Source organism: Stegostoma tigrinum, chromosome 27 (genome assembly GCF_030684315.1).
Source record: "Stegostoma tigrinum isolate sSteTig4 chromosome 27, sSteTig4.hap1, whole genome shotgun sequence".
NCBI lineage: Eukaryota > Metazoa > Chordata > Chondrichthyes > Orectolobiformes > Stegostomatidae > Stegostoma > Stegostoma tigrinum.
This window is the reverse complement of record NC_081380.1, coordinates 28361101-28384228: the sequence shown is the minus strand read 5'-3', so window position 1 is coordinate 28384228 and position 23128 is coordinate 28361101. Positions and strand designations below refer to the sequence as shown.

Genomic DNA, 23128 nt, shown 5'->3' with positions numbered 1-23128 from the left:
AAGTTGTGCATCTGTCAGGGAGATTGCCTGATGGGTCAGTCCGGAGAGGACACACAGGTCTGCTTTCCGGAGGGACCACTCTCTCGGGGACTCCTTTGTCTGCTCCACACCCCCCTCCAACCCCACCACACCCGGCACTTTCCCCTGCAACTGCACCTCCTCCCTCACCCCCATCCCAGGCTCCAAGAAGACCTTCCACATCAAGCAGATGTTCACCTGCACATCTGCCAGTGAGGTATACTGCATCCGCTGTACCCATGTGGCCTCCTCTACATCGGGGAAACCAAGCGGAGGCTTGGGGACCGCTTAGCGGACAACCTACACTTCGTTCGCAATAAACAACTACACATCCCAGTCGTGAACCATTTCAACTCCCCCTCCCATTCCTCAGATGACATGTCCATCCTGGGCCTCCTGCCGTACCACAATGATGCCACCTGAAGGTTGCAGGAACAGCAACTCATGTTCCGCTTGGGAATCCTGCAGCCCAATGGTATCAATGTGGACTTCACAAGCTTCAAAATCTCCCCTCCCTCCACTGCATCCCAAAACCAGCCCAGCTCGTCCCTGCCTCCCTAACCTGTCCTTCCTCTCACCTATCCCCTCCTCCTACCTCAGACCACACCCACATTTCCTACCCACTAACCTCATCCCAACCCCTTGACCTATCTCCTCCCTATCTCTCCACTACAACCTCGTCTACAGGCTCCATCCCTGCCTCTTTAGTTTGTCTGTCTCCTCTCTACCTATCTTCTCCTCTATCCATCTTCGAGCTGCCTCCCGCTGACCCTCTTCCCCCATTTCTGATGAAGGGTCAAGGCTAGAAACTTCAGCTTTTCTGCTCCTAAGATGCTGCTTAGCCTGCTGTGTTCATCCAGCAGCCTTGGTTACCCTTTGGATTATTTTTGTTAATTATTCCCTTTAAAAATACTAATTATGCTATGGACCTTATTTTACTCTAAACACTCCCACTGCAATGCCAAGTCCTTGCCTCAAGTCTTTGAAATCCTTACTTTAAGTTTTCTTTTCTTCCATTACTTTTCTTTTATTACCTTATTATGTTGGTCTTAACATTTCAGTTAAATACCAATACAGCTAATTGTTTTAAAATTATACACTTTTCTGATTTACAGCAATTGTAGACAATTTCTAACAGCAATTTCTTGCCAACCAATGAACATACTGCTTTCCTATATTGTCAGATTTTGTCTTTCTGACTTGTCATTAAGCAAAGGTTGACCCCTGTCTTAGAACTAAAACCAAAACACCCAAAGAGGAGCACTCCACCCTATAATCTGAAAAAGGAGTACGAAAAGTGGAGTAACCTGCCTTTTAGCAACTTCTAGTGGTTAACTAAAATAAATCCCTGACACTCAGTTTGAAATCAACAAGTAACAATTTATTTATCTAACTCTAACTCTGAACAAATTAACTAAACTATTAACAAACCAAATAAATCCCTTCTAACGACTAACTATTCCCAAATAAAGCAAGATTCTAATGGTATGCTGTTCCAATAAATACAATTCCCACATATATAAAAAAATTGTCTCTCAAAATTACTGGCAGGTTAATGGCTCCTGGGACATTCTGTGCCTTCTCCATTGATTATTCTGTCAGGAATGCTTTGTCCATTGATTATTCTGTCAGGAATATTCACTAGATGAGCCGTTGGTACCTTTGTTATTTAGCTGGTGCTTTCTCTAAAACTTAGATGAGACTGTGAGAGCTGAGGGCTGTAAACTCTGGCAGATGGCAGTTAGCTCTGCTGTCTTTGTCCAACTGCCCTCTTCTTTTATACCCATAATTACGTAAAATTTCTTACAATTGGATCGGTCCTATGTTGTCAAAATCATCAGATTTAAATTTAATTTGTTTTTGGGATCTAAGTGCCTGGTTCCAATTGGTTGTCTAAATTCAAACTTGTTGTCTTAGTAAAAACTGCTACTTGGCCTGCTAATTTGTATAGCTTGTTGATACAAACGTTTTGATTTGGGTAATGTCTGTGTGTACGAGCAAACTTTTTAACTGTTCACAGACATCCATTTTAAATCCTAAGCATCATCTTTTAAAGGGACCATGCAGTGTTTTTCTCCCCCTAGCACTTTACAAATACCAAATTCTAACTTCCTGCCTCCCAATGCTCAAGTACTCTACCCAACTCCAGAAAACCTTCCCACTTTAGAACAAAATGAATCATGGTTATGAAAAGATGGCTTCATTTTTTTCCTTTAAAAACTTAACTCCATTATATTACTAGATCCATAGCTCATTAATATAGAGTTACACACATATATACAACATTGCACACTACTGTTTCCATCTTACATATTTTTTTCTAAACTCACAATAAAAGCATCCACAATATTTTCATGACCCGCACATGTACAATCTGTAAATTCAATGCCTGTGACATGAGACTCCAATGAAATAATCTGGTACTCTTGTCCTTAAATCTTTCCAGAGATGCCAAAGGATTATGATTGGTATACACAACCATCTCTGATGCACTGTTTACATCATAAACATTAAAATGTTGTCAGGCCATTAACAAACTCAATAACTCTTTTTCAATGGTTGAATATTTTTTCTGGTGGATGATGTGATTTTTTATTGAAAAATAACCGATTGGCCTTTCAATTCCATCATCGTTCTCCTGTAACAACATAGCTCTAACACCTACATTGCATGTATCGATGGCGACTTCAGAGGGTTTCAGAAAATGTGGCATGGCTAAAACTAGTACAGTGACTAAGACTTCTTTTAAATGTCTGTCCACTGAAATATCGTTTTTTTTGATGAATCTGTCAACAATGCCACTCTGCTGCAAAGGTGTGGCACAAATTTCTTGTAGAATCCGCTCAGTCCTAAAAATCGTAGTACTTCCTTCTTTGAGGATGGTCTTTGAAATTCCCCAGTGGCCTTCGTCTTCACGTTCCTCAGTGTCATCCATACATATCTAATGTTGTGCCCAAAGAATATCACTTCCGCCTTCCCAAATTCTATTTTTGCGAAGTTTATGACCAACTTTACCTTCCCTTGTCTGTCAAAGAGCTCTGCCAAATGCACCATGTGATCTCTCCACGAATGGCTAAAGATCACTATGTCATCTATGTAAACGGCATAATTAGTCAGTCTGGCAACAACTCTGTTCAAAAGTCTTTGAAATGTGGCTGGTGTGTTTTTCATTCCAACCGGCATTACTTTAAATTGATATAGTTTATTTGGGGTTACAAGGTACTTGCCAGTAACTGTGAAGTAAGTCCAACTTGGTGATGTAAGTGGCTTGTCTTACTCTTTCTACACAATCCCCAGTCTTGGAATTGTGTATCAGTCAGATTTGGTCACAGCAATGACCTTCCAATAATCTTTTTTGAAAAATAGCCAATTGGCCTTTCAATTCCACCATCATCTTCCTGAAATAACACAGTTCCTGTATCTACTTGCATCACTGGCAACTTTGAAGGGTTTCAAAAAATTTGGCATGGCTACAAGTGGTGCAGTGGTTAACACTGCTTTTAAATTCAAAATTGTGGAGTACCATCAGGTTTGCGAACCAACATGATCAGTGAACTCCATTCACTTTGAATCGTCTCTATGATGGCTTCTTGGAGCATTGCTTCCACTTCCTTCTGAACCTGCATTGTTTTGGAAGGATTAAGCCTGTAGCAGTGTTCTTTTATCAGAACAGCATTCACTATGTCAACCTCATACACTACAGTATTAGTCCTTTCCATTCAATTTCTACATAGGTCTTCATATCGCTGTAACAAGTGTTTCAATTCAGTTCTTTGTTCCTGGATTAGATAGCTCTCTAGTTTATCCCATTCCATAAAAACTTCTTCATTATTTATTCTGAGGCACATCAAAATCCAAATAATCGGGATTTGATTCCTCACTCTGAGTGGCACTAACTAATACCTGTTTCTCTGGTTCCCTTTCCCTGTCATAGTAATGTTTCATCATACTCACGATATACCGAACAAATATTTTTCCTATGTGGCATCTTTACCAGACAATTCACCTGATTCAACTTTCTTCTCAATCTGATAAGGACCACTATACCTTGCTTTGAGTGGATCTCCTAACACAGGTAACAGCACCAATACTTTATCCCCATGGGCGCAAACACGAATTTTAGATTTCTTATCTGCTTCTTGTTCTGTTATGTGCGGTGTCACCTTTAAATTTTGTCTAGATAATTCATCTACTCTGTTTAACCATTCTCTCACCTCAGATACATAATCCAACTCTGAGATCTCTGACTTTAGACCCATCAACTTTTCCTTAATTAACATCAAAGGCTCTCTTATTTTGTGTCCAAATTCAAATGGAATAAACTGAGTCGATTCATTTGGAACATCTCTAAAAGCAAATAATATAAATGGGATACCTTTATCCCAATCATTTGGGTAACCCTGGCAATAGTCTTTAGGGTCTGAGGCCACCTTTCCAATGCTCCCTGGGATTCAGGATTGTATGTACTTGATTTAATGTGTTGCATGCCTAAACTATCCATGACCACCTTAAATAATTGGGCAGTAAAATTGGACCCTTCATCTGACTGAACCTCCCTAGCTGGTCCATAATAGGTAAAGAAAGCAAGAAGCTCCTCCACAACATTTTTTGCCTTGCATCCACAGTTCTTTCCAGTTTTGTAATGATGGAATTCCAAGTTCCTGTCCAGCCCAGAGATGATGTCCTGAATCTTGACACCCGGCAGGCAACAGAGTCTTTCGGACTGCTGGTCTTTACTCACAAAGGCGTTTGCCAGAATATTACAACTATATTGGAATCTCAAAAACAATGTGACCACTTACTATGAGACAGATATTTGGGCAGCAATAAGAACTGATTTTCCAGATACCACAGGTATAATCCACACAGTACTGACTTTTGGCAGGGAAATTTGATTAACAAATGGAGAAACAGCATCATAAAGAAGAAGGGACAATGTGTTCTGACTTATGAAGTGGACACGATAGAACATTTTGTATGAGAGCACAATGTTATAATACATACTATGATAAGATGCATTGAGAGGTTGTATATAAGGAATTGTTTCTTCATACTCAATTTTTAATATTGAAACTCAGTAATTTTTCTGCCAAACTGTTGTCCACGTGGGCAAGGTCATTCTGAGAGCATCTAGAAGTAAACTGAAGGTTGGAAAATTAAAAGCAAGAAATTATTGTTTCAATATTAAATCATGAATGTTTGCATACCATTCTTCTATTTGTGATTTTACACAACTTAAAATAAGCACGTTAATTCCTAATTAGATTAAAGGATAAAGGAATATTGTAGCAACGTGTTAAATATACAGCTTGTATCACTGACATTAATTTCAAGTTTACAAGCACACCCAATGAAAGCTTTTGCCATATTGCAGAACGAAAATGAGTCAACCTCTCTTGATACAAACCAGCAGTAAAATGAGAACAATTAGTATAAGACAAATAGCAAAAAAAATGGAGCAGTAACAGCAGAATTTTCTGGAAGTAATTTGGGAAACACAGCATAAATTCATCCCAAGGAAGAAGAAACATACTCAAGGGACGATGAGGCAACCACTGCTGACAAAGGAAGTCAGGGACAGCAGAAAAGCAAAAGTAAACAATGCAAATGTAGTTAAGATTACTGGGAAGCCAGAGGCTTTACAAAACCAGCAAAGGATAACCAAAAAAGCAATGAGCAGGGAGAAGATGAGATACACTACGGGCTTGCTTACTCTCGTAAAAGAAGATTGCAAGACTATTTTTGGAGATATAAAAAGTTAGCTAGAGGCAAGAGTGGACATTGGACTACTGAAAAATGAGGCTGTAGTAGTAGTAATGGGGAACAAAGAAACTGCTGAGGATCTAAGTAGGCACTTTTCATAAGATTTCATCGTGAAGATACCAGCAGCACACTAAACCTTCGTGAGACTCAGGCGCAGAGGAGAGTGTAGTGGCCATCAATAAGGACTGGTGCTGGGGAAGCTGAAAGGTCTGAAGGTGGATAAATCATTCATACCAGATGGACTACACCCCAGAGTTCTTACAGAGATTGTGAAGGAGATTGCAGAGGCATTGGTGATGATCTTTCAGGAATCATTGAAGATAGGGAGAGGGGAGAGTCCAAGAAGACTGGAACATGGCACATGTTATAACCCTGATTAGGAAGGGTGGAATGCAGCAGACAAGAAACAATCGGCTGGTTAGCCTGACCTTAGACATTAGTAAGATTTTAGAGTCCAAAATTAAGGACAAGATTGTGGAGCAGTTCGAAGTGCACGGTAAAATAGGACTGAGTCAGCATAGCTTTGTCAATGAGAAGGCAATGTCTGTCAAATCTGTTAGGATTCTTTGAGGCGATAACGAGCAAGTTAGACAAAGAAGAGCCAGTGGACGTGATCTGTTTGGATTTCCAGAAGGTCTTTGACAAGTTGCCACACAGGAGTCTGCTAAATAAGACAAGAGCCAATGGTGTTAGGGACAAGGCACTGGCACAGATAGGGGATTGGTTGACTGGCAGAAGGCAGACAGTCAGGATAAAGGGGTCTTTTTCAGAATGGTAGCTGGTGACCGGAGGAGTTCTGCAGGGGTCATTACCGGGACCACAACAATTCTCGTTATTTGTTAACAATCAAGATGAAGGAACTAAAGACATTGTCTCTTCTTCAAACTTTGCAACTAATATAGGTGGAGGGTCAGGCAGTATTCAGGAAGCAGGGAGGCTGCAGAAAGACTTGGGCAGGGTATCTGAGTGGGCAAAGAAGTGACACATGGAATATAATGTGGGAAAGTACAAGGTTATACACTTTGGTAGGTACAACAGCAACTCCTAGTTCAGGATTCTCTTAAAAGTTAATGTGCAGGTTCAGTTGGCAATTAGGAAGGCAAATATAACGTTAGCATTCATTTCAAGACAGTTAGAATACAACAGCAGAGATGTACTGCTGAGGCTGCAGAAGGCTCTGGTTAGACCACATTTGCAATATTGTGAGCAGTTTTTGGCCCCATACCCAAGGAAGAACGTGCTACCACTGGAAGGGGTCCAGAGGAGGTTTACTAGATTGAAGACTTGTCGTAAGAGTCCTGATTGAAGACTTTGGGTCTGCAATCTATGGAGTTTAAAACAACGAAGCAGAGTTCATTGAAACTTACAAAATACTGAGAGTGCTGGATAAAGTGGATGGATAGAAGATGTTTCCACTAGTCGTAGAGACCAGGACCTGAGGGTACAGCCTCAGTGTGAAGGAATGATGATTTACAGCTGAGTTTGAGGAATTTCTTCAGCTAGACGGTTGTGAAGTTGTGGAACTCATGCCTCAGAAGGCTATGGAGGCTAAACCATTGAGTGTATTAAACACTGAGACAAATGGGTCCTTGTTTGCTAAGGGGATCAAGGATTACCAGAAGGCAGGAAAATGGGATTGAGAAACATATAAGCCATGATCAAATGGCAGAGCAGACTTGATAGGCCAAATGGCCTAATTCTGGCCCTACATTGTATAGCTTTATGGTTCCATACTCTAACCCTGATTTACACCTCACTCCTCTATTCATTTCCTGTTGGCCTTTCTTGCCCATTCATTATACCCAGAACTCTTTATTTTTCCCTCTCTCATCTAAATTTGACTTCTTTTCCATTCTGTGCTTTTTCATCATCACTGCATATTGCCTTCCCCACCCTGCACTCCAACTCAAATTAATGTCACTTTATTTTTCATATCCCACTTTATCATATTCCACTCCCTCTTCACTTCCTTTCTTTCCAGTTCATTCAATCAGCACCACCTCTTTTCTCCATGTTCCCTATTCATTACCTGCTCTCACCCACTCACACACCTTCCTCTTCCATCCCTGTTATCAGATGCCCTCCTCATTGTGTTCTCCAGCCTATTTGTTTGCTAGGTCTTCCCACAGATCTCTTATTCTCCCTTGTTTGTTGCTCACCTCATCCCGTTTTCTTTTGTTGTTGTTCTTATTCATTCCCTATCTCCAATTCATTAATTTCTTATTTTCTCATTACCCACATCCCTTCTGATACTTTTTCCTCTCACTCCCAATATTTCTGAAAACTTTGCAATACTCTCCCTCATTTGCCTTCTCTGCATTTCTCATTTTTTTGTCTATATATTCCCTGCTCTCCTGTTTTTTATTTCTCATTTTCTTGTTCCTTCCATTTTCTTAGTCTTTCTCTTCTTGCGTTCTTTCTCTGCTCCTCATCTACAATTCACTGTCCCTCTCCCGTTTTCAGGCTCTTTCTCCTTGTCACCTTCAAATCTCAGTTTCTCTCTCTTTCTTCCCTCACATTTACAATTTCTCTTCTCGCCACTGGTCATTCCTTCCCTTTTCTGCCACTCTCTCCTTGTCCCATGTCCTCTCCTATTCCAACTCCCCCTCTCATTCTGTCTCTTTCTCACTCCCCATAACAGCCCTCTATCTTTCTTTTTCCTATTCCACCTCACTCTCCCATATTCCCAGATCCTCCCTTTCACATTCATTCCATGTCACTCCCTGCTTATCATTTCTTCACTCATTCCTATACATTTGTTCCTGTCCCTAGCACACCATTCATTTTCATTCCCTTTCTCTCTCACTCCCAGTTCCCCATTCCATCACTCTTAATAAATGCCATTTACAGTGCCTCACACACAGATTCTTTCACTCTCATTCCCATCCTCTCCACCATTGACACACTTTCTCTCCCATTCCCAGATTCCCTTTCATCCCCTCACTCTCTTACTTGGTTTTCTGCCTTCCAAGTTGCTCCCTTGCATTTCCCTTTCTCTGCAATTGCTGTCTCTCCAACTCCAAGGTTCTTCTTGAGTCCTTCTTTGCCAATGCCCCTTTCTCTCTACCATTCTTAATCTCTCCTGCATTCTCACACTTCCAGTGCCCACTCTCCCTCTCTCGCGTTCTAAGGCTCTTGCCATTTCTGCTCTTGCAATGCCTCTCTTGCATCCATTCCGAGGCTCACCATATTCCCACAGTCCCAATGCCCTTCTCCCTGTCTCAGTCAACAGTCCACTTCCACTCTCCCATGCTCTTGTCTCAGTCAACCCTCCATTCCCACATTCCCAATGCCCTTCTCCCTATCTCAGTCAACCCTCCATTCGCACTCTCCCAATGTCGCACCCTATCTCCCCATCATTCCCAATTTCCCTCCTTGTCTAACTTCATATCCACAGTCACAATGCCTCTCTTAGACTCTCTCCATCCACACTCTCTCGATATCCCTCTACGAGTCTAAGAATCTTCCCCGTTCACAATCTCCCAATGGCCTTCTCAGTTCAAGTCTCTTCCCCATTCACTCTCCCCCAACACCCTCTCTGTGTCTTCCGCATGCATCCCCTCCATACACGTTTCCCTGTCTCTTCCCAATTCATACTCTCTAAATGTCCCTCTCTGTCTCGTCCACCCTATTCACAGACTCCAGATACGTTTCCTTGTCTCTTAGTTGATGAAGGGTCTAGGCCCGAAACGTCAGCTTTTGTGCTCCTGAGATGCTGCTTGGCCTGCTGTGTTCATCCAGCTCCACACTTTGTTATCTCGGATTCTCCAGCATCTGCAGTTCCCATTATCTCTGTCTCTCAGACTCTACAAATGCCTCTCTCCCACAGAACCAGTTTTCCGTTCTGACCCTCATGGTTCGATTGTGACGTAACGCCGTCTTCATCGCAATGACACATCATTGGTCGCACCCCACAGCGCGGAGGGAAGGCTGGACCTGCAACGAGCCAATGGGATGGCGCAGACGGCGAAGGGGCGGTGCGGGCTTGGCCGTTGCGGGGTCGGAGGTGAGTGACCGACAGTAACCTCAGAATCACGCCACCGGCTGATGCTGCTGTCACCGGAGGAACCGCCATCCCCTCCCCTCATCATCCAGCGAAAACGAGCAGCCTGGACGGCGATTCCCTGTCGAATTCAGAATTCCTCGGATTGTTTAAGCCGGGTGAGTAGCGGTGGTGGCTTCTCCTCTCCTGGGGCCGCCTGTAGCATCCTTCAACTTGAGGAGTCAGTGAGTGCTGGAGATTATCAAGTTTGAGGCGGTTTAAAAGGAGATGGGAGGTAGAGTGACCGGGGATCCAGTTTATCGATGCCGGTGTCCTCGCTTCAGCGAGTGGGGATGTGCTGGGGGCTGCAGGTGCACGATGGCGTTGATGCTGCTTCCTTGTTCCCCTTTCAAGTCTGGATCACTTAAAATGGATGAGATCCAGTTCATAGGAGACCGCGGAGGGAGCCAGACTCCACTCGGGCACAGGCTGAGGGAGTGGGTGAGGCCTGGGCAATGCCAGTTTACTGGTCTTTGGGACTGAGCAGCTGAGTCTTTCTTCACATGTTAGTTTAAACCCCCCTCTTGGGATCTAAACGGATGCCCGAGTGATTTCAGGAACCATGCTGCATGGAAAATGGTTCTGGGAAGACACGTGGTATCTCGTCGTGATTTTTCAACCGGCATCTGGCCCAAACACTTTAAAACCGTGGTGTGACTGCAACTCACTGGGGTCGTTATCGCCTTAATTTCTGTCAGCAAGGCTGTATGCTTTTTCACAAAACGCAACTGGCTGTGTGTACATCCTGTATACTTCAGCACGGTGGTTGGATTACTCCTAGGAACGACAGATTTAGATTGAGCACGGAACACGTTAGTGGGAACAAAAAGCTCCTGGATCTAATTAGGAGTGCTTTTAAGCGATTCAGGATTGCTGTGGGTGGTATACAGTCAGCGATTGAACATTTAACATTGATTCCAAGCTGTGCCATTGTCTAGCACAACACTAACTCAGTTTTGGAGGGGATTTCGTTTTTTGTTGTTGCGACATTCAGTTTTCTTTTGCTGAATTGCAGCTAAGTTAGAAAAACAGGTGGGACCTCTGCCACTTTGCTCAATTGCAACAAGTGCAAGAATGTGGAAGGGACAGGCCGTTTAAAAATTCCTAGTCACTGACCAGTCAGTACTCATTTCTCGTATTATGAATATCGGTTTGACTCCTTGTGAATTTTATTTTTGCAGCATGTCCTGATAAGTGCAAGACAAAAAGCTTTGAAATGTATCTTTTTTCCCAGCAATTCTGAAGAATTTTGTACCACCAAATGACTATTTGATTACCTGTGGCAGAGTTAAAGCAAAAGTGTTCATTAACTTTAAAAAACCAAAAGGAACTGCTGATGCTGTAAATCAGGAACAAAAATAAAGTTGCTGGAACAACTCAACAGGTCTAGCGGCATCTGTGAAGGAAACAACATTTCGGGTCCAGTAACCTGAATCATAACTCAGACTTCTGAGGAAGTATCACCAGACCCAAAACATTAACTCTGTTTTTTCCTTCACACGTGCTGAGCTTTTCCAGCAACTTTGTGGAACGTTCACTAACTGTTGGATTTCTCCCCATCTTACCAGCACTTTCACCATTGTGTCTTGAATGTATGCTTTGCTGCACTTCTGCCTCTGCAATACATTGCTTCTATCCCTCCCTTGGCCCTGTTGCAATCCTTTTCTGTGCCATTACCGTCTCTGGATTTAGCTCTTCTCCCCTGGTTGGCCTCTCATCTTCCACTTCAATTAACTTCACCACATTCAATCTCTGCTGCCTGCATCCAAGACTGGATCATCCCACTCACCTCTTGCTAATCTGCTTTGATTCCCAGCTCCTTAAAACCTTAAATTTATTATTATTATCCTTGTACTTAAGTCCATTTACGACCACTTTCTTCCCCCATCTGCATAATCTGCCCAAATCCTGCAGCTTCCCTGCCCTTCTATTCCCAGATGGGTTGTCTTGTAACGGCTATACCTGCATTGTCTTTCTCTTCACTCCACCTGTGCTGGATCTGCCTTTTTCTGTCGGTTTCCTGATCCCTGAAATGTTCTCTCCAAATCCCTCTGACTCCATCTCCTTTCCTTATTTAAAACTTGCTTTAGGCACCCACCTCTTTTGAACATATTTTAGTTCATCCTTTAGCTCAATGCCTGCCTTTCATCTTTTAATGCCTCTGTGAAGCACCTTGTGACACTTCTCTACATGGTAGCAAAGACTTGGATTTTTAAGGTAGAGATCCATGCCTGAGTGGTGGAAGATATTGAATTGCATGCATGTTCAGCCGATCTAAATCGCAGAATGGTAGAGCGACAGAAAGATTCTTGCTTAAGCCTCATTTTGCAATAAGTAGACCATCATTGCCTTTCTCTTCGTTAAAGTTTTACCTCTATTTGTGATTGTAGTTTTCCTGTCCTGTTTCAGCCCTGGTTTCTGCCTGGCAGTGCACATTGTTTGCAGCAGCAATGTCAGATCAGGATCCAGCAGCCACACTTCCAGACCTGCAGCCGATCTGCCAGCACTCCAAGTTCATCATTGGCTCCGTGTCCGAGGACAACTCTGAGGATGAGATTGGAGCGAGCAGCATCAAATCAGATATTTTGGAAGACAAGGAACGATCGTTATCACCCTCTTCTATAAACTCCGACAGCTTGTCTGACCTGGGTCTGAGTCATGATAGCCTTGCGGTACAGATGAGGTAATGTCAGAATAAATGTTGTCTCTCTGATCACGTGAAATGCTTTGCTCCATTTTGATTTTGAGGCATGGTATTGTATCATTCCCTTGCCTATAAAGCCAGTTGCTGTAATCAAGATGTTAGGCATTACGACCTTGCTGCTTGTATATTTTCCTCTTTTCAGCATGGACCTAACGCTGTTTTTATCCTTAGCAATACAGGAATAACTACTGAACATTGCATTTTACTTCAGAAAATAAAGATGCTAGTAAAATACAGTATCTTTTTTCCATTTTCATTTGTTGGGGAATCTGTTTAGGTGTATAGAACATAATGTAAAGGTTTGGCGATGACTACAAAGCTAGAAACTGCAGTAAATAATGACGGAGTTATGTACACACTTGCAGGAGGATATAGACGGCCTGGTATATTGATTAAGTGCATGGCAGATAAATTAAACACTGAAGTTTGAAGTGATACATTTTGGTTGTTAGAAAGAGAGACAATGTAAACTAAATGGAGCAATTGTAAAGAAGATGCGGGAACGAGATATTTTTGTATCTGTAACTGCTGAGGAGAAAATTTCACCCTTGAAAAATGTTGTCTCCTTGCCAGAGGCTCATCAGTGTCCCTTCTAGTCACGATATTTAGTGGCAGAATTTTGAGTGAGCTATTTTGTCTTTGTCCACCTAATTTTGAGAATTTCCCCTGGTATTCCAGTTTATCTCATTTTAGTTGCTGGACAATTACGGCTGCCTACCCTGGCCTTTGCTGAGTTAAGTGATTTCAGCCAGGCCAGCAGTGCCAAATTTATAGTTGACCTGAGAGACCCGGTTTAGAAAAAAGGAAAATAGAATTAGCTCAATTTAATTCTTCTTGAAATTTGTGCAGGTGCACATGTGTGCATTATGATGCGCAGTATAAATGTGAAATGATTCTTGGATAGTGTACAACTTGACTTCTCTGAATAGACTGCTGGCATTAATTTTCTATGCTGCATCATGACGAGCATGAAACATCAGACCCTGTACCTATTCAGGGTGCTGTGCTGAGTATTCCACTGTGTTAAGACTTTTGGGGGACAAATTGGCAGGGCTTTGGGGAGGTGCAGTGTAGTGGTGGGAGTGTGGTTTGTAGCAGGGAGTAAAATTATTGGAGGCAAATAGATTGGAATAAATAGCATTGCTGTGCACCTAAACCAGTGAAATGTCAGTGTATAATTTAATTATAGTGTTCCTTGGGATAAATCCAGGGGATGTTTGCCTAAGTTATGCTACATTCCTTTACTGATTGGAATGGTTAATAACAGAGCAGCTAATTGCCTGCAATGAAATATGTGCCACATCCTTCCCATATGGAATGGGAAGAAATATTCAAAAACCAAGGTGAAATATCAGCTTTTATTTCCTTGTATGTCTCATTATGATAGAACCTGGCATGAAAGGAGGCCTGAGTTGCTTCTAGTAGAGCAGTTTAATTGATCCAACTTCTCAGTTCTTCCTGAGGCTTAGTAATTTTCTTTTCCTTCACATAAATTATGGCACAGAGGTAGCATTTCTACCCCTGGATTGGGAGGCTAGGGTTCAAGTCCCTCTGAACAGATTGAGAAATAAACTTTTTACATCCATTTATTTTGTAAATATAAATTTGGGATCTCATTCTACCAACCTTTAGATTGTGAATTTCAGATTACATCAACTCGCTATTTGCTTTAAAAAGTTCCCTTGTGTTACTTCTGGTTCTTTAATCAACCATTTTAAATCTCTCACCTCTCGTTCTCTGTCCTTTTGCCCCTGGAAGCAGTTTCTCCTTATTGCTTTCATCAAAACCGTTCATGATTTTAAATGGTACTATATAATCTTCTCCAAGGTGAGCAATCTTAGCTACTCCATTCCCATCATGTAACTGGAGTCCCTCATCCATGATACCATTTTAGTGAATCTCTTCTACACTTTCTCTAAGGTCATTATATTTGTGCTAAAGTGTTTCATCCAGAGATGAACACATGGTTCAACTGAGAGCTCACCAGTATAAGGCTTCATAGAACTTACTAAATATTGAAATCTAATCCTCTATTAATAAAGCTAAGGATCATATATGATTGTTAATAGCCTTATTAACTTGTCCCAAAAGGTCTCTGTCCTGCAAATGATTTAAACCTACACTGTTTAGTTCACATTGCCTCTCTTTTCTATTGCCAAAATGCACCACTTCACGCTTCTGTGTTAAATTAAACAATTCACTAGTCTACCCTCCCTCCATCTGCGCCTGAAGTCTGTTCTGATCTTTCTTGTGGTTTACTGCCTTTCCAAGCTTTGTATCATCTGCACGCTTTGACATTATGTTGTGCATGCCCAAGTTCACTTGATTAATGTACGTCAAAAAGCGTAGTGGCCCAGATATGCCACCCCACACTCTAATAAGCAACTGTTCAATACTGCTGTGCTTTCTGTACCGTAGTCAGTTTTGTATCCATACTTCCTTGTTTCTTCTATCCGGTAATTATAGTGAGTAATTCACCTCCTGATTCCCCAGAGCCTGTCCACCAGCTACAAAACACAAGTCAGGAGTGTGATGGAATACTTCCCACTTGCCTGGATGAGTGCAGCTTCAACAACAGTCAAGAAGCTAGCCACCATTCAGGACAAAACAGGCTGCTTGATTGACACCGCAGACACTCAGTAGCAGCTGTGTGTACTATCTACAAGACGCACTGGAGAAATTTACCAATGATCCTTAGGAAGCACCTTCCAAACCCACAACCACTTCATCTTGAAGGACAAGAGCAACAAATGTGTGAGAACACCATCATCTGCAAGTTCTCCTCCAAGGTGCTCGCCATCCTGACTTGGAAATATATTGTTGTTCCTTTACTGTCTTTGGATCAAAATCCTGGGATTCCATCCCTCATGGCAGAGTGCATCAACCCACAGCACGTGGATGGCTACAGTTCAAGACTTCAAGCAGTTCACCTGGTCAAGGGCAATTGGGGCAATAAATGCTGACCATTCAGTGATGCCATGTCTCATGAGTAAATTAAAGACAAATGACTTGATCAAGTTAGTGTTAGAGATAGGAGACAAAGTAGGATAGTTTCTCTTTTCTTCTCACTTCTTGAATGACCAAAGATAGCTGTGTTTTAAAAGGGGTTTTTAAAAATATTTTAACTCAGAGGTTGTTGCTATTAAGAACACTGACAAGATTCCTGAAACATCTATAAACATTTTATAAAACTTAATATTTAATATGCAAGATGTATTCAGTATCCACTTTCACAGTCACATAGACCTACAGTTTAAAAACAGATGATTATCAAAAAGGCAGCATGCACCTGTGTCTTAAAAGTCTAAAACAATCACTGTCACACTTGCTTTTCTTGAGATGAATTCTTGAAATATTGTCCTACACTTCTTTGATTTTCTGAAGAAATAGAAGTAGAAGGTTTGAGGGTGGATTAATTGCAGTAGCAGATTTCTTTGGCTTCACATTAGTTGAGGAACAATTGAGTCACTGGTTTGGTTCTTCTAATAGTTAGATAATAGGCCAGCCCTTGGTTCTATGTCACTTGAAGGATTTTAAGTAGAGTCTTGTTTCTTTGTTGGTTTGGGTCTGTTGTTCTTTTTACTGCTACTCCCAAAAATGTCTGTTATCACAAACATAGTTTTTGTTATGTGACTGCAGTCTCTGTTTTCAATGTTATTGGAAATGGTTTGTGATAAATTAGCTATTGGCACGCCATAATGACACATCCATTGCAAATCCTTGTAATAAAGTGAGTTTTCTCCACATCTGTTTTTTGAATTCCACTCTGAAGCTGGGAAGTCTACAAGTCCAGTAGGAACTAGTTTGTGATTATTTCAATAATAAAAAGCCATTAATCCAAGGGAAGGGTTTGTCACACTTTAATGAAACGTCTAGATATTCAGGCTAGCTTCTAGAGTCTTGTGTAGCTTTATATGTATTGACAGAGAAAGGAAAAGTGTTAAAACAGTTGGTGAGATCATATGACATTAGTCAAGCAGAACATGCCTTTAACAAATTCTTGCTGACATTAATTCTTTAGCTTATACTTTATCTAGTACTAATTTGTTTAGAATGGGATTATTGTCTTGAGAAGTTATCTTCACGTTTGAACTTTGGGTTGACTCACCTGTTTTCTGAGTTTACCACTTTTTTATTAAAAACAAATGTCATGTTTTTATGTCTTCCCAGTTCTCTGGCACTGCTCACATATTCAGGAGGTATTGGAAGAATGTGCTGGAGTATCTATAGTTTTTAACTTCACTCCCAAGGGACATTAAGTTAGAGAGCATCCCACGTGGACTGGATGATGACTGCACACTTACATCCATTTAATTTAATCTTAGACCATAAGACATAGGACCCAAAGTAGATCATTTGGCCCATCAAGTCCACTCTGTCACTCTGAGACCATTTGATAATCCTTAACTTCACTTCCCTGCCTTATTCCCATAACCCTTGATTCCCTACATGATTAAAAATCTGTTTATCTCAGCCCTGAATATAATTAATGACCTAGCATTGACAGCCCTCTACAGTAATCAATTCCACAGGAAAAAAAACTCCTCCTCATCTCTGTCTTAAGTATGCTTACTTTACTCTGACATTTTGCCCTCTTGTCCTAGACTCTTTCCACAAGGGAATGTAACAGCTCCACATCTATGCTGACAACCTGTTCTGACATTTTGCCCTCTTGTCCTAGACTCTTTCCACAAGGGAATGTAACAGCTCCACATCTATGCTGACAACCTGTCTAAGAACTTTACATTTTTCAATGAAGATTCCTCTCATTTTTCTGAACTCCAACGAGTACAAGCTCAACCTAATCGACTCTTCTCATAAAAGGATGGCTGAGTGGTCAGAGGCATCAGCCTCAAGGAATGAAGTATGATGGCTCAGTGGTTAGCTCTGCTGCCTCACCGTGCCATGGACCCGGGTTCAATTCCACCCATCGGGTGACTGACTGTGTGGAGTTTGCACATTGTCTCCCTGTGTGTGGGTTTCCACTGGGTGCTCTGTGTTTCTTCCCACAGTCCATAGATGTGAAAATTAGGTGGCTTGGCCATGCTAAATTGCCCAGAATGTTCAGGGACGTATAGGTTAGGTGCATTAGCAATGAGAAATGTAGAGTTACAGGGAAAGGGTAGGGGATAGATTTGAGTGGGATGCCCTTCAGTCAGTCAGTGTGGACTTGTTGGGCCAAAAGGCCTGTTTCCACACTGTAGAGATTCTATAAGTCTATCACAAAAAATCTCTCGATGCCTAAGATCAATTTGGTGAACCTTTTCTGGACTGCATTAAATGCTAGTACATGTTTCCTGAGGTAAGGGGATGAAAATTGTTCACAGTACCCCATTGTTGTCTAACTAGTTCATTGTGCAGGTAAGCAAGACTTCCTGTTTTTATTGTCTGTTCCCTTTGAAATAAATGTCACCATTCCATTTGCCTTCACCAGTACCTGATGAACTTGGTTCAAGCTTTTTTTTGTGAAAATCCCTCTTTGCTGCAGCTTTCTGCAGTTTTTCCCTATTTAAATAATATTCACCTCTTTAATTCTTCCTACCAAAGTGTATAACATAGAACATAGAACAGTACAGCACAGAACAGGCCCTTCAGCCCACAATGTTGTGCCGACCATTGATCCTCATGTATGCACCCTGTGTTCCAGCTGCCAGGTTTTTGCTCACTCATGTAATCAGGCTATATCCCTCTGTTAACATATTGTGTCATCCTCGCTTGCCTTCTCACCAGTTTTCGTGTCATCTGCAAAGTTGGTTATAGTACATTCACATAATACACAGTACATTGGTTGTGATTATTGTTATTGCAACTGCAGGGGGACTGCTCACTGGCTGTGGGTCGCAGTGGCTGAGACCTTCCTTCAAATGACTCTGCAGTGAGTTTCCTGTATTTAAGATTAAGAGCAATGCATTTTCAATTGTTTTAAATTAGTTAAAATTCTAGGATCCCCCATTCCAAACACTTATCCATGCTTCTCCCAATCACTCGCCGCTATGCTACCTCACTGTGCGTTGTCACTGAGAATGGTGGATAAAGGTGGTGGCTGAGAGGGAGGCCATGCAGACCCAGCCACAGGACAATCCCAGTGAGGTTGCTGTTGGGTGGTGAGCAGGCTGCAAAGTGAAAGGTCAAGCTGGAGAGCAGATCGGGGAGCTGGGTTGTGCTGAAATGTCAGCGGTGGGTGTTAAAGGTGTTCAGTGAAATAGGTGAATAGGACCCTTAGTGGAGCTACAAGTGGCACAAAGATGCAGGTGATTCCTTGGACAGTAGCAGGATTGCACATGCATATATGGGTGGAATTAGTACTGACTTTCAGGTCAGGTCAGTGACACAAGCAGTGTTGATTTCCTCTGCCAGTGCAGTGGCAGGAGGTGCACGATTATTTTTATCCTCTTTAATATCTCCATTGTCTCCTGTCCTTGAACTATATTCTTATCCTGAAGACAAATGTAAATTTCTCATTTTGTATCATGGTCATGAGCTCTGCCTTGATGACAAGATATTCTGTTTGTTCCATCATACTTCTGGTTCCCCAAATATGTTAGCTCCTAATTTGTTCTTGAACTCCCTGTTTGTGTTTTTTTAAATTTTGATTGTCTCTGCATGTTTATATTCAGCAGACGGCATGATCAAGTTAAGAAATGCACCAGGCTTCACTAGAAATGAGGAACCTTGTTCTCTATTGTAATATGATTGTCTAATTGTTATAAATAAGCCTTCTTTTTCTTTTCATTTTAATCTCTTTACCATTAGTTATCGAAGGTACGCTAGCTTTAAATGGCATTCTTTTTACCCATGCCAGGAAATGTTCCTGCTCATACTCAACTGTCTCTTCTTTGAAGATTTCTCATTGGTACTATGCTGTTTGGGCTATTACCTTTGATCCATTCAGTGTCCATTTCCTACTTGCTGAAGTTAGTCCTCCTCCAGTTAAGTATGTTTGTATTTGAATGAACCTTTTTTTTGCAATCTTTTCTAAATCTGATGATAACATGATCACTATTCTCTAAATATTCTGAATAGTACTGTACTTCCTCTACTTCATTCTTCGAGTTTGACCTGTTACTCCTTCCACACTGAGCTGGAAGCATATTGATAAAATTTACTTGTATACAGTTTGGAACTCCTTCATCTACTTATCCTGTACTGATATTATGCCAATTTATATTACAATAGAGAAGACTCTTATTAATCACTACACTGCACCTTCTGCATTTTGCCTGTAAAGCTGCTGCTCCTCAATCTCTTGCAGCAGTAATTTCCCTCACTCGAATCAATGACTTTGATAGGGTGCAAATATGGCTTGACTCTGGGTCAAGTCATTAGTTTTATAACATACAATCTTGTTAAATATTAGTCAGCAGAGGTTACTTAAGGCCAGGTCTAATCTTTTCTTCAGACCTCCACTTTAAATTGTGATGCAACATCTGATCATCCGATCTGTCTCGCAAGCTCAAAAAAGCTTTGGGTGTTTGCTGAACTAGGTCATGAACCTGAACATAATCTCCTGCTATAACCTCTGAGCTGCTTTATCAAACAGCAGACATAGTTGGAATGCACGAAACTGTACGAGCTATCTTTGGAAGGTTACAGTGCTCACTCTACATGCTTCAGCCTGGTTCAATTTCTAGCCATTTTTTCTGTTAACTTCTTTTGCTAACTTTTTCTCCCTGTTGTTTGAAAATCCATTTGGAGGTTCTGGCTCTCTCCACCAGGATTGTACCCAAGGTGTAATTATTTCTACAAAAGTCTTAACAATGACTGTTGACATGCAGTGTAAGAGTATAAAGCTTCTGAAATTTCTGCACACCCGAGGTGGGAGGAATGGTTAGGGAGGTGGGGACGACCTAGGCTGGTTTTGGCGTGTGGTCGGGGGAGGGGAGATTTTGAAGCTTGTGAAGTACACACGGGAACTCTGCAGCCCAAGGGTATCAAAGTGAAATATGAGATGCTGTTCCTGCGTCTTTCGGATGGCGTCATTGTGGCAATGCAGGAGGCCCAGGATGGACATGTTGTCTAAGGAGTTGGGGGGTGGGGGTGTGGAATTGAAATGGCTCGCGACTGGGAGGTGGTGTTGTTTGTTGCGAACTGAGCATAGGTGTTCCGCAGAGTGGTCCCCAAGCCTCCGTTTGATTTCCCCGATGTAGAGGAGGTCACAACGGGAACAGCGGATACAGTTTATATTCCAGTTGTGAACCATTTCAATTCCCCCGCCTCCCTAACCATTCCACCCACCTCAAGCCTCAGCCCCATCCCCTATCCACTAACCTCATCCTGCCCCCCTGACCTGTCCGTCCTGCCTGGACTGATCTATCCCCTCCCTAACTCCCCACCTACATTCACCTTCACTGGCCATAACCCTGCCTCTTTGACCTGTCAGTCTCCTCTCACTCTATCTTCTTTATCCATCTACCATCCACCTCCCCCTATTCATTTCAGAATCCCCTTCCCCTCCCCCATTTCTGAAGAAGGGTCCTGACCCGAAACGTCAAGGTTTCCTGCTCTTCTGATGCATTGCTAGTGTCCCTACCTCTGAGCTAGAAAGACTGAGTTCAAGTCCTGCCCACTCCAGAAGTGTATCATGACATATTTGAACTGGTTGATCAAAGATTGATCTCCAAGAACTACAGCCATCTTTCTTTGTATTAAGTTATTACTCCAATCAATGAAGTGTTTCCCCCTTGATTCCCATTGACTGTAGTTTCCCTAGGGCTCCTTGAAGTTCATCTTTTTTTTTGTCCATGTTAGGTCTAAAGCTTTAGTGAAGCCAGGTCAAGTGGTCATGCTAGGACAGAAACTATGCGTCAGTGAGCATGTTATTCCTTTGCAAGAACTGCTTGTTCTCACTATTGAGGACCTGGTACATCACTTTGATCTAGAGTAGACTGGAGCAGTAGTTGACCAGGTCAGAATTGTACTCCTTATTGCACATAGGATGTGCCTGAGCCATTTTTCACATTGTTGGCAAAATGCCAGTGTTGTAGATTTATGGGAATAGCTTGCTTGGGGAATGGCCCATTCTGGAGCATAATATTATCAAAATGTTGTCAGGGCCCATAGTTTTTTCAGCATCCAGTGTCTTCTGTTGATTCAGTTCTCCTAATATCAAGAAATAAATTGCCTGAAGACTGCACCTGGGATGCAGGGGACCTCAGAAGGAGGCTGGGATGGTTGAGGAAGAGGAAAGTCAGGAAGTTTTATTCCTTATGCATCATTTGATTTCTTGAGACCACTTGGGGTCTGGAGTCAATGTTGACCACTCCCAGGGCAGCTCTTTCCCAAATGGATGCCACTGTACCCCAACCTTTTATGTGCTTGACCATCCAGTGGAACAAGGGATGATGATGGAACTAGCTGTGACATAGTGTATCTGTTTAGATTGTTTAGTTTCCCTACAGTGTGGAAACAGGCCCTTCGGCCCAACAAGTCCACACCACCTCTTGAAGCATCCCACTCAGACCCATCCCCCTATAACCCACACATCCCTGAACACTGTGGGCAATTTAGCATGGTCAATCCACCTAGCCTCCACATCTTTGGATTGTGCGAGGAAACCGGAGCACCCAGAGGAAACCCACGCAGACACGGGGAGAATGTGCAAACTCTGCACAGACAGTTACCCAAGGCTGGAATCGAACCTGGGTCCCTGGCGCTGTGAGGTTGCAGTGCTAATCACTGAGCCACCGTGCCGCTGAACTCACAGAGTCGTACATCACGGGCAGTGTTGTACTGGTTCTTGATTGGTCTATGGAACAGCTCTCTCAATTTTGGTACAATCCCCTCACAATCCCTAGATAAAGATGACTTTGCACTGTTGACAGGGTTGTTTTGACCTTTGTCATTTTTGGTGCTGGGTCCATGCTAGAAGTATTTTTTTTTCTGTTTTCCTTCCTTTTTTCAGCTTTCTAGTGGTTTTAATTCAAATGAGTGGATCATGAAGTCTTTTCATTGCTCTGGGTCTGGAGTCACATGTAAACTGAACATGGAAGGATTGTAGATATGCTTCCCTTCACGGGGTTGTATGAACTGGGCCTCAGCTTGTTTGAAGAGAGATGACAGAGCAATGCCCTCTATTGGTAGACTGTTGGTTATGACATAAAAACAAAGTTGCTGGAAAAGCTCAGCAGGTCTGGCAGCATCTGTGAAGGAGAAAACAGAGTTAACGTTTCGGGTCTGGTGACCCTTCCTCAGAACAGTTCCTCAGATGTCAGAACTCAGAAGGGTCACTGGATCCAAAACGTTAGCTCTGTTTTCTCCTTCACAGATGCTGCCAGACCTGCTGAGCTTTTCCAGCAGCTTTGTTTTTGTTCCTGATATACAGCATCCACAGTTCTTTTGGCTTTTATTTAGTATTTTTATGACAATCACCAATGATTGCAACTGTCAGCATTAGTCTTTTGATTCTGGATTTTTTTGAGTTCAAATTTCACTGTCGTGATGGGATTTGAATCCATATCCCCAGAACATTAGCCTGGGCTTCTTGTTCAATAACATTGCTACCATTTGCCTTTGGTGATCCAGCTACAAGACCGTCTGTTCTATTTAGGCACTGAGGTAATTGTTGTTAGTTCATTTGACATAGATTCAGAAATTTGCAAACA

At 42.1% G+C, this 23128-nt stretch overlaps 1 protein-coding gene across 2 annotated transcripts in view; it reads left to right on the top strand.

Annotated features, from left to right (window-relative positions):
• Positions 1-9786: 9786 nt before the first annotated feature.
• The window catches only part of acaca (acetyl-CoA carboxylase alpha), a 291257-nt gene continuing 277915 nt past the window's right edge, over positions 9787-23128 (top strand). For both annotated transcript variants that reach the window (XM_048557580.2, XM_059655196.1), the window contains exons 1-2: positions 9787-9942; positions 12233-12506. In XM_048557580.2, the coding sequence (XP_048413537.1) occupies positions 12274-12506 (233 nt within the window). In that variant the 5' untranslated portion in view covers positions 9787-9942; positions 12233-12273. The remainder of the gene's footprint in view (positions 9943-12232; positions 12507-23128) is intronic.